This window comes from Megascapheus bottae, chromosome 2, assembly GCF_031878675.1.
Source record: "Megascapheus bottae isolate mThoBot1 chromosome 2, mThoBot2.hap1, whole genome shotgun sequence".
NCBI lineage: Eukaryota > Metazoa > Chordata > Mammalia > Rodentia > Geomyidae > Megascapheus > Megascapheus bottae.
Window position 1 is genome coordinate 90111380 of NC_143510.1, and position 11160 is coordinate 90122539.

General features: G+C 54.7%; 1 protein-coding gene across 1 annotated transcript; it reads left to right on the forward strand.

Moving 5' to 3' along the window:
* The first annotated feature begins 811 nt into the window (after nt 1-811).
* On the forward strand, nt 812-10593 carry Kdelr3 (KDEL endoplasmic reticulum protein retention receptor 3). The gene is made up of 5 exons (XM_090328703.1): nt 812-1068; nt 5401-5501; nt 6721-6879; nt 7950-8202; nt 10054-10593. The coding sequence occupies exons 1-5, from the start codon at nt 978-980 to the stop codon at nt 10092-10094; spliced, it is 645 nt and encodes a 214-aa protein (XP_090184829.1). The 5' UTR covers nt 812-977; the 3' UTR covers nt 10095-10593.
* The last annotated feature ends 567 nt before the right edge of the window (nt 10594-11160 follow it).

Here is an 11160-nt window from a genome sequence, read left to right on the forward strand (position 1 = left end):
AAAGGGTTCTCGAGTTTAGGCAAGGGTGCATCACGGGCAATCCTCTCTGGCATCTGTGGCAGGAGGTGGGAGGAGGCCAATTGTTTAGAAAAAGGCAAGAGGCTCCAGAGTGGGAGAAGCGATGGAGGTCAAGGCGAGGTGATAAACATTTGGGTCATCTGTGCTGCTGCACAGCTCAGAGACTCAGGCCCCGCTCGGGGAGTCGGGGCGAGGTCAGCCCGCGCCACGCCCGCACACCTCAGAGGGGTCGTGGCGAGGCGCACCCCAACTCCGAGGGAGGGGTGGGGGGCGGCTGCCTCGCGCCCCGAAGGCCCCGCCCCGGACCTCGCCGGTCCCAGCTTCTGGGGAGGGGCGCGGCCGGAAGACCCCTCCTCCCCGTCCCCCGGCGGGGCGGCCCCGCCCCTTCTCCTCCCCGCCCAGAGGCCCCGCCCCTTTTATCCTCGCCCGCCGGCGGGGCGGCCCCGCCCCTTCTCCTCCCTACCTCGCCCCGGTGGCCCCGCCCCTTTCATCCTCGCCCCGCTCCCGTCCCTGCCCCTTCTCCTCCCTGCCCAGCCGGTGGCCCCGCCCCTTCTATCCTCGCCCGCCGGCGGCCCCGCCCCCGCGGCCCGGCCCCGCCCCTTCTCCTCCCCGCCCCGGTGGCCCCTCCCCTTTCATCCTCGCCCCGCCGGCGGCCCCGCCCCCGCCCCTTCTCCTCCCTGCCCCGCCGGCGGCCCCGCCCCTCCTCCCCGCCCGCCCCGCCCGGCGCTCCTCCCGGACGGCGGGGGCGGGCTCTCCCGGCCCGGCCGCTTCCTGGCTCCGAGGCCCGTCCACGTCACCACCCGGCCCGGGCTGCGCGGCAGGGGCGCGGGCGGGCGGGGCGCGCGCGGCGGGGCCTGGGGCTCCGCGAGTCCGCGGCCCGGGACGTGGCAGCGCCCCGCGCGCCCGAGGAAGTTGCCTGGAAGTTGGCGGCCCGCGGCGCGGGAGCGGCGGGCGGGACCATGAACGTGTTCCGACTCCTCGGCGACCTGAGCCACCTCCTGGCCATGATTCTGCTCCTGGGCAAGATCTGGAGGTCCAAGAGCTGCGCGGGTGAGCGCGCGGGGCGGGGGGCTCCCCGAATGGGGATCGAGCTTGGGGAGCCCTCCAGACCCGGTCCCCCTCGACTGCCGCGGGCGGCGGCCTCGCCCGGGAGCCCCTTCAAACTCCAGCCGAACTCACCGAGAAAGAACGTGGGGAGCGGGGACCACCGAGGGGGCGGCCGCCCGCCCCGCCTCCGCCCCCGGGGGACGGGACGGAGGTGTCGCTCAGCAGGCGGCCCCCACTTCTCTCCCGGCAGAACCAGCCCCCTCCCCCAGCCCAGGTCCGGGCCGGCGAGGCTGGGGCGCAGAGCCGTCCGAGCCGTCCAGACTCCGAGGCCATCTTGGTCCCCGGCGCGGCGGGGTGAGCTCCGTGGCCGGGTGGCTCGGCTGCCGCGTGGCAGGCGCAGCTCCCAGCCGCCCGGAGCTGCAGACCTCGTGGCCTCCAAGCCCAGGCCGCGCCGCGGAAGGGTCCCAGGGGCCAGGAGGCCGGAAGGGAGGGTGGTCCGGGTGTGGGAGCCCGCTCCTCGGGAGGCAGCCAGGGAAGGTGTGGGAGCGGGAGGGGGAGGGGGAGGGGAGCGGGAGGGGGAGGGGGAAGCCAGTTTTCCGGTGTCTGGACGAGGAGGTGTGGAGAGCAGGGCTTGGGGAGGCCGTCGGGGTGTGGAGAGATGGGCAGGCAGAGCCCTTTCAGGGGCGGCTGGGGGGCGGCGGGGACCTGAGGCTCCAGGAGGGGGACCTGTGACCAGCGGCAGCCAGGCTTGGTGCTCTGCCCTGGTGGCAACCAGCCCGCACTGAGCAGACAGCTTGGCTCCTAAGGGGGCCTCGGTGCTGGTGCTGGGGCAGGGCGGAGTGGTGGCCTGGCAGGCCTGTGTGGACGCGGAAGGGTGACAGTCCATCCACACCGAGGAGCCGGGCTGGAGATGCATGGACAGCCCGGCTCCACCCTGCCACTGACTGGCTGTGTATCCCCCTGGGGGTGTCCCCCCCTGCCCAATGAGGGGGGCCAGGCCACCCCTGGCAGCTCTGTCCTCCCGAGGGGACTGGCCAGGCTTGGGCTCCCATTTTCCACTCTGGGCTGCTCTCCGAGCGTATCCTGCCTTGGTGCAAACCACTGATGACTTGAAATTCTGTATGAAAGCACAGCCAGTGCCCTGGTTCTCACCCCGACCCTTGCTGCACAGGGGACTGATCTGAGGGCTGTGACTCAAAACCAGCCTGGGCAGAAAAGTCCATGAGCCTTCTATCCAAATAACCAGCAGAAAGCTAGAACACGCACACACAGAGCCGCGGTGTGGGCGCAGCGTGCTCGAGGTGACGGGTGCAGTGCCAGGGCCCCACCAGTGGAGGATGGCACTCACAGGGCTGCTCCTGGATTGTCCTAAACAGGTCCTCGCTGATACACGTCTATGGGGACACAGCGGTGCCGTGTGTCCAGCCCAGGTCTGCACAGGCCCCTGCCATGGGCTCCTTTATCCCTAGCCCCAAAATGTATAAGCCCCCGTCCCCCATATTCTATTTGGGTTCTCATTATTCCTCACGTCCAATTTGCCATGGATGAGAGGACGCTCTGTTTACAAGGTTTGTGTGATGCCAGCTTCCAGCCTCAGTGTCTGCCATGACGGCACCAGCTTTAGCAGTGTTCTCCTCAGTCATTAAAAATGGCCTCCAAGCTGGGTGCTGGTGGCTCACACCTGTAATCCTAAGTACTCGGGAGGCTGAGATCTGAGGATGCAATTCAAAGCCAGCTCAGGCAGGAAAGTCCAAGAAACTCTTACCTCCAATAAACTATTCAGAAAACCAGAAGTGGCGCTGTGGCACTAAGTGGTAGAGTGTTAGCCTTGAGCAAAAGAGCTCAGGGACAGTGCCCAGGCCCTGAGTTCAAGCCCTATGACCAACAAAAATTAAGTTAAAAAAGAAAAGCACTGGCCAGCAGCTCCAACAGTGTCCAGCCTCAGAGGGGTGGTTAGAAAAGCAGCGTAGGTGTATGGTGAACCCAGAGGCCGGGTCAGGCCACAGTGTTCTCAACCCACACACAGACATCCTGTCCATGTGGATAAAGTGCAGGTGCCTTATCCTGTTAGGAGAGCAGGAGGATGGAGGGGAAACAGCTCAGAGCTCCTGAGCTGTGTTAACGCTCAGATCTTTATTCAAAAGGCATTTGAATGCCACTTAAGAGCTTGAAGCAGTGACCGGGCATTGCGGTAGCTTATGCCTGCTACTGAAGCCAAGTCAGAAGGCAGAGATCTGGAGAATCTGGGTTCAAGGCCACCTCTCAATGAGACGTGGGTGTGATGGCTCACATTTGTGACACTAGCTACTTGGGAGGCAGTGATCTGGAACAATGAGATCCAGGCCAGAAAGAGCACAGATTGAGAGCCTATCTCAAAACTAACCAATTAGGGCTGGGAGCATGGCTCAAGTGGTAAGAGTGTCTTTTTAGCAGTGTGAAGCCCAGAGTTTCCATCTCAATACTGCCAAAAAAAAAAAAAACTGGAAGCATAATTTAAAAAGTAGCTATTGGGGTGCTGGATGGAAATGGAATTGGGGGTGGGATGAGATCACTGAGGGCTCATAAGAAGAAGGTTGCCAGAGTGATGATGGGAAATGAAATGGGGGAATGGAGCTAAGGGGTATTGAAGGAACTGGATGCTGGACTATAATCCTGACTACTCAGGAGTCTGAGTTCTGAGGATTGTGACTTTAAGCCAGCTTGGGAAGGACAGTGGGTGAAACCATTAGTCACCAAAACAAAACCAAAAAAAAGCCCTGTAAGTGTGGAGCTGTGGCTCAAATGGTAGAGCGCCAGCTGAAGGACAGCACTCAAATCTCCGAGTTCAAACCCCCTTACCAGCACAATAAAAAAAAGAAAATAGGGCCTAGGTGGTGCCTGTTGGCAGTCCCGGCACACAGCCCGCCATCAGGGATCGAGACACCAGGTTTCTTTTTCTTCTTTTACATACTGTGATTTTATTGATTCATCTTCTTATGCTGGGCTGAACTCAGGACCTCTCTGCTACCAGGGCAGTGCTCACACTGACCTGCATGCACTCCAACCCTAATTTTTTGTGTTATAGACTCAAAGTAGAAGCCAGGTGCAGGTAGTTCAGACCTGTAATCCTCAGATCTGAGAATCATGGTTTGAAGCCAGACGAAACAGGAAAGTCTGCGAGACTCATTTCCAAGTTGGAAGTGGCACTGTGGCTCAAGTGGTAGAGAACCAGCCTTGAGCAAAAAGAGCCTAGGACAAGGGCCCAGGACCAGGATTCAAGCCCCAAGATGGGTGAGGGGGGTGGGGAAGGAGTGAAAATACATGTAATTTTGGTAAGTAGGAAAAGGTTTTTTGTTGTTTTTGTTGCTGGTCCTTGGGTTTGAACTCAGCCTCTCTGTGCTCAAGGCCAGTGCTGTGTCACTTGAGCCACGACACCAGCTTTTTTTCTGTTTATGTGGCACTGAGAAATCAAACCCAGGGCTTCATGCATGCTAAGCAAGCACTCTACCACTAAGCCACATTCCCAGCCCAGGAAAAGAGCTTTTAAAATCTGCATTTTTAGCTGGCACCAGTGTCTCACACCTGTAATCCTAACTACTCGAGAGGCTGAGATCCGAGGATCATGGTTCAAAGCCAGCCCAGGCACTAAAGTCCGTGAGACTCTTTTTTTTTTTTTTTTTTTTGCCAGTCCTGGGCTTGAGCTTAGGGCCTGAGCACTGTCCTTGGACTTTCTCAAGGCTAGAGCTCTACCACTTGAGCCTCAGCACCACTTCTGGCTTTTATCTATGTATGTGGTACCGAAGAATCGAACCCGGGTCTTCATGCATGCTAGGCAAGCACTTTAACCACTAGGCCAAACTCCCGGCCCCCGTGAGACTCTTATATCCAATTAATCACCAGAAAACTGGAAGTGGTGCTGTGGCTCAAGTGATAGAGTGCTAGCCTTGAGCTGAAGAGCTCAGGAGCAACACCCAAGCCCAGAGTTCAAGCCCCACGACCAATCAAAAAAAAAAACAACCCACCAAAATCTGCATTTTAGAAAATGAACTTAAATGCTGCCCTATCTGCACCTTCTTCTTCCTCCTGTTCTGGTCTCCCTGAATTGGCACCCACAGTCACGGAGGTGTTCCCCAAGATGGAGCTCTGGGGGTAGAGTGCAGGGATGCCATGACACCCCTGCACAGCCCAACTCACATCGTCTCCAGCATCACCCAGAGTACTGGGAACTTTGTGTCTGAGTCTTCATTAGGAGACTAGTGACTCCCAGCTTACTGAAGGGAGCGGGGACTACAGTAGCAGTAGGCGGGGCTTGTCCTTGTCCTGGGTCTCACCATCTCCTGTCCCTTCTTGGCACAGGCATCTCTGGGAAGAGCCAGATCCTCTTCGCACTCGTCTTCACCACCAGGTACCTGGACCTCTTTACCACCTTCATCTCCATCTACAACTCGGTGATGAAGGTGAGGGCGCCGGCCTGGGACCCTAGTGGTGGTTGCTGCATACTGGCCCCTGGTTTGCTGCATGGCCGAGTCCTCCAGCTCCCCTGCGCTTGTGAATCCTGTACCGGGTGAAGGTGGTACTTGCCTAGCATGCACAAAGCCCTGGGTGCGATTCCCTGGTACCACATACACAGAAAAAGCCAGAAGGGTGCTGTGGCTCGTTGAGAAAGCCCTAGAAGAGTGCTCAGACTCTGAGTTCAAGCCTCAGGACTGGCAAAAAGCAAAACAAAACAAAGCCAGCCTGGGCAGGAAAGATTCTAGAGATTCTTTTTAGCCAGTAAAAAGCCACAAGTAGAGTTACGATTCAAGTGGTAGAATTCTAACTGCTGAGCAAAAATTTAAGGGAAAGTACAAGGCTCCAGTGCTGGCACCCAAATAATAATAAAGCAAGGTAATCCATGCCAATGCAGAAGAGCCTGCCATACAACAAGCATTCAAGATTAGCCACTACATACTCAGATGCTAAAGTAAAGCAGTCAGATGGGTGCCTTGAGCTTTCAGAAAACACTCCTGGCCACCCATTTCCTGCCTCTGTGCCAGGTTTGTGAGACATACCAGGGGCATCTATTCTCAAGCCAGCCATGGATGAGGAACAGGGCTGTGTAGATAATTCCTATCCATCGATGGTCTAGAAGTGGAGCACTGGCTAACGTCTGAGCAACAAGGAACCAGCCTATGGCCACCAGGGGAAGGGTACCCCATGCCAAAGGCATTGCTGGGGCAAAGACGCTCAGGTACAGGAGTGAGCTGTGTCTTCAGAGAACAGGAGAAGGCCTGTGCAATGGATGCTTACAAAGAGAGGCTGAGGAGGGTGGGAAACCAGCAAGGATGGGAGAGAATGGGCAGTCCAGGTTAGCATTGAGGACCTAAGACCCAGATAATGGGGCTTGGGAGTGTGGCCTCTGTCCAATGTGGCCCCAAGGAGGGCAGGGGCACATCTGAACGAAGCCACTCCTAGTCAGAGAACATCACTGAAAGGCCAATGGTCCTTTGACAGCATGCTCACATGAGACAGTTGTTTCTCAGATGGGTCATTAAGGCAGGTGCAGTGGCTGTTGACAAGTAAAATTGGCAAGGCAGGGTGAGGAAGTCTGTGGGCTCAGGGTACACTTGGTTTGTTGGTGACACTGGACATTGCCCTTAGGCTGGGCAATGACTTGCTTCCTATTTCTCTTTTTAGGTAGTTTTTCTCCTCTGTGCCTATGTCACAGTGTACATGATCTATGGGAAATTTCGGAAGACATTTGACATTGAGAATGACACATTCCGTTTGGAGTTCCTCCTGGTGCCAGTCATTGGCCTTTCCTTCCTGGAGAACTACAGCTTCACACCACTGGAGGTGAGGAGGTGCTCGGCCCCAATGCAGGGCGGCCCCTCTGCCTCCCCTTTGGCCTGCAGGGACATCTTGACCATTAAAGCTATGCCCATTGCCCAAGAACTGGTCCCTGAGCGCCACACAGGAGGGGCTGCCCTGTAATAGTCACGATGCTCTGTCCAAGACGAGCACACGCCCAGAGCACAGTCCAGGCTGAGGCCTGAGTGGTGGCCTCAGTTGCTGGCCACAGTATCTCTGGAGATCCTGGTGTAGGTTTATTATTCTGCAGCCTTACTTTGGAAGCTGGGCGCTGGTGTAATTACACACCTGTAATCCTAGCTACTCAGGAGGCTGAGGTCTGAGAATTGGTTTGACTCCAAATTTAGGAGGCATTCCACAATACCCTGAGAAAAACTAGTAGTAGAGATGTGGCTCAAGTGGTAGGGCACTAGCTCAGGTATAGCACCCTGTCCCTGAGTTTAAGGCCCAGTACCTCTCTTCTCCCCACCTCCCAATTCCAACCAGATGCTGGTGGCTCACACCGGAAATCCTAACTATTCAGGAGACTGACATAGAATTCGTCTGAAGCCAGCCTGGGCAGACAAAACCCATGATGCTCTTTATCTCCAACTAACTAGCAAAAAGCTAGACGTGGAGCTGTGGCTCAAGTAGTATAACATCAGTTATGAGCAAACCCAGGGCTTGTGCTGAGACCTCAGTACTCGCATAAATCCACCCACATGAATCTCTTGTCATGTAGAGATCCAGCGGTAGATTGGCAGTATTTGTTTGCTTATGGCCAAGGGTAGAGCTTTCACACCGCAGGCCCCAAGATTGGTTTCTAGCATTGCACATGAAGTCTCTGCCAGGCGCCAGTCCCTCACACCTGCAGGTCCTCCTCGGGAGAGGCTGAGCTCACCCTTCAAAGCCAGCCTGAGCTGGAAAATCTGTGGCGCTGTGGCGCCAAGTGCTGAGTGCTGGCCGTGAGCTACAGAGCTCCGGGACAGCACCCAAACCCTGTGTTCAAGCCCAAAGCTGTTTGCTCTCTAAGTACCTCAAGGCCTCAGCCTCCCCATGGCTTCTCTTGGGCACAGATCCTCTGGACTTTTTCAATCTACCTTGAGTCCGTGGCCATCCTGCCCCAGCTCTTCATGATCAGCAAGACGGGAGAGGCCGAGACCATCACCACCCACTACCTGTTCTTCCTGGGGCTCTACCGACTGCTCTACCTGGCCAACTGGATCAGGCGGTACCAGACGGAGAACTTCTACGACCAGATCGCAGTGGTGTCAGGAGTAGTGCAGACCATCTTCTACTGTGACTTCTTCTACTTGTATGTGACCAAAGGTAGGTGCTGAGGGCAGGCAGAGCTGTGGGCATGCGCCGCTCCACATACCCAGGATACCAGCGAAGCTTCTCACCTAATGAATGTCCAGGAAAGGGCTGGGGCAAAACCATGGGCATTTGATGCACTTAGCGGGACACACTGAAGAGGCAATCCAGAACAGATTTGATGGTGCCTGCACTAGGAGGGCACAGGAGGATGCAGAGAACTGGGGCACTGTGGCTCAGAGTGGTACAATACTATCCTTGAGCTGAAAAGCTCATACCCAGGCTGAGTTCAAGCCCTGTGACTGACCAAAAAACAATTTTTTTTAAATAATATAGGACTGGGAGCATGGCCTAGTGGCACAGTGCTTGTCTAGCATGCACAAAGCCCTGGATTTGGTTGCTCAGTCCAACATACCCAGAAAAGGCTGGAAGTGGTGCTGTGGTTCAAGTGGAAGAGCCCTAGTTTTGAGAAAGCCCAAGGATGCTCAGGCCTATGAGTCTGAGAAAAAGGATGGCATTATCCTGCCAAGGGGCTAAAGGGTCACTTAAAAAACCATAGCTGGGGCCAGGAGTTTGGCCTAGTGGTTAAAGTGCTTGCCTAGCATGCACAAAGACCCGGGTTCGATTCCTTGGTACCACATATATAGAAAAAGCCGGAAGTGGTGCTGAGGCTCAAGTGGTAGAGCTCTAGCCTTGAGAAAGTCCAAGGACAGTGCTCAGGCCCTGAGCTCAAGCCCAGGACTGGCAAAAAAAAAAAAAAAAAAAAAAAAAAAACCATAGCTGGGCATGGTGGCTTATGCCTGTAATCCTAGCTACTCAGAAGGCTAAGAGCAGAGGATCATGGCTCAAAGCCAGGCCGGGCACTAAAGGCAGTGAGACTTTTTTTGGGGGGGGGAGTGGGGGGGAGCAGTCCTGGGGCTTGATCAGGGCCTGAACATTGCCCTTGGACTTTCTCAAGGATAGAGCTCTACCACTTGAGCCATAGCACCATTTCTAGCTTCTATGTAGTATCAAGGAATTGAGCCCGGTTCTTCATGCATACTAGGCAAGCATTCTACCACTAGGCTAAACTCCCAGCTGAAGACCCTGAGACTTATCCCCGATTAACCACTAGAAAACTGGAAGTGGTGCTATGGCTTAAGGGGTAGGGTGGTAGTCTTGAACTGAGGAGCTCCGGGACAGCATCCAGGCCCAGAGTTCAAGCCCCACAGTTGACCAAAAACAAAAACCCATTAATTACACCTGTAATCATGATACTGGAGGCTGAGGGTTGGAGAATTCAAAGCCAGTCTTGCAAGAAAAGTCCTTTTCAAAACAAAATCCCAATGACGCTGGCAGGAGGTGTGGCTCAGGTATATGAGGCTGAGTTCAATTCAGGCAGCAGCTGCCGGAACCCAGTGGAACTGGGTTCCGAACAGAGGCTGAGTGGAGGTGAGGCTGAGATGTAGGACCTCTCAGCTCAGCTCAGCTCAGTTAAGGGAGGGTATCAGCACCCAAGATGGGAGCAGGGGCCTCATAATTCACCTAGCTAGGCCAGGTGGCTCACGCCTAAAATCCTAGCTACTCGGGAGGCTGAGCGCCAAGGATCACACTTCAAAGCCAGCCTGGAGCACTAAAATACAGACTCTTACCTCCAATTAACCGCCAGAAAGCCAGAGTGGCCCTGTGGCTCAAGGGGTAAGATGGTAGCCTTGATCTGAAGAGCACAGCACAATGCCCAAGCCCAAAGTTCAAGTCCCGAGACCAACACAACCACCAAAAAAGCCCTTCACCCCTGCTGTGAGCTTGATGTGAAAACTAAGACCAGGCATAAAGCAGTCTTAACCAGCCAAAATTCTGATTTCATTTCCATTTTTTTTTCCCCAGTCCTTAAGGGAAAGAAGTTAAGTCTTCCGATGCCAATTTGAGGATCCTAGAGATGTTGAGCACTGTAGTGAGGACGGACGCGGGCAGATCCAGGATTTGGGACCATGTGTGTGAAAGCGTGGATCTGAGTGCAGCACTGTTTATCCAGTCAGTCCCTCCCTTAAGTGCCACCCTGCCAATGCCTCAGTGCCAAGGAATAGCCAGACTCAACAATAGGTGATAGCCCACAATTCACTTATCACCTGCAAACCATAAGCCAGATTTACCATCTGTGGCTAGTGTTAATTTCGTGTCTACCCTTTAATCTATCAATTACTGCTGAATTGGACACAGGCACTCGGCTGTCAGGTCCCTTTGTTTTGTGCCTCCAATTCTCTCACTACATTAGGAACAATCTACACTAAGGCCATCTGGTCCACATCAGGTGCTAACTGAACTGCCCAATCAACTTTTGTCTTAAAGCAAAAGTACTGTTAAGTGGATGACAAGCAACTATTCAGAAGCCTTTTTAAGAATAAAAAAGTTCACACCTTATTGTCAAGTGTTTTATTTATACCTACAAAAGGAAACAAGATGGTATCAAAAGGACAATTTACAAACTAAGAATATAACATTGCTCTTAGCCTCCGGTGCCTCAGCATCACACGCCTACAGATCTTTCAAGTCTTACTGTGACAGGAATGTGTTCAGAGACCAGCTAGGACATGAAGAGAGCTCGCTGATCCCAAGCAAAAGCCACCAACCCTCTAGTTGAGAGGTCTGCAGGATATATTATTGGGGAGGGATGGGGAAGGGCCTGGCTTAATACTGAAGCCTTTTCCACAATACCGCGGCCAACCAGGATTCACCGCTCCTGCTCTCAAACCAAGAGCACAGCGCCAATGACAGACAGGCATGGAAATGGATGAAGCCACCTTGGAGCAGCGAAAACTCAGCTACACCTCAGCTATACTCAGGCCACCATGAGGTCTTGCCATCCCCAGTGAAGAGGGCAGGCAAGCAATCTAGATACTACACTGCTCAAGTACCCAGACACTTGTCCTGGAAACGGACGCATTTAAAGGCCATATCATAGGACCTAATCTATTTTAAAAAAGTGGGGAGGGG

What these genes read in the sequence shown, in the direction of transcription:
- Kdelr3 (XM_090328703.1), top strand. Translation starts at nt 978, where the DNA reads ATGAACGTGTTCCGACTCCTCGGCGACCTGAGCCACCTCCTGGCCATG. An exon ending in ACAGCTTCACACCACTGGAG is followed by an intron (nt 6,880 to 7,949) that starts GTGAGGAGGTGC and finishes TCTTGGGCACAG; the next exon opens with ATCCTCTGGACTTTTTCAAT. An exon ending in CTACTTGTATGTGACCAAAG is followed by an intron (nt 8,203 to 10,053) that starts GTAGGTGCTGAG and finishes TTTTTTCCCCAG; the next exon opens with TCCTTAAGGGAAAGAAGTTA.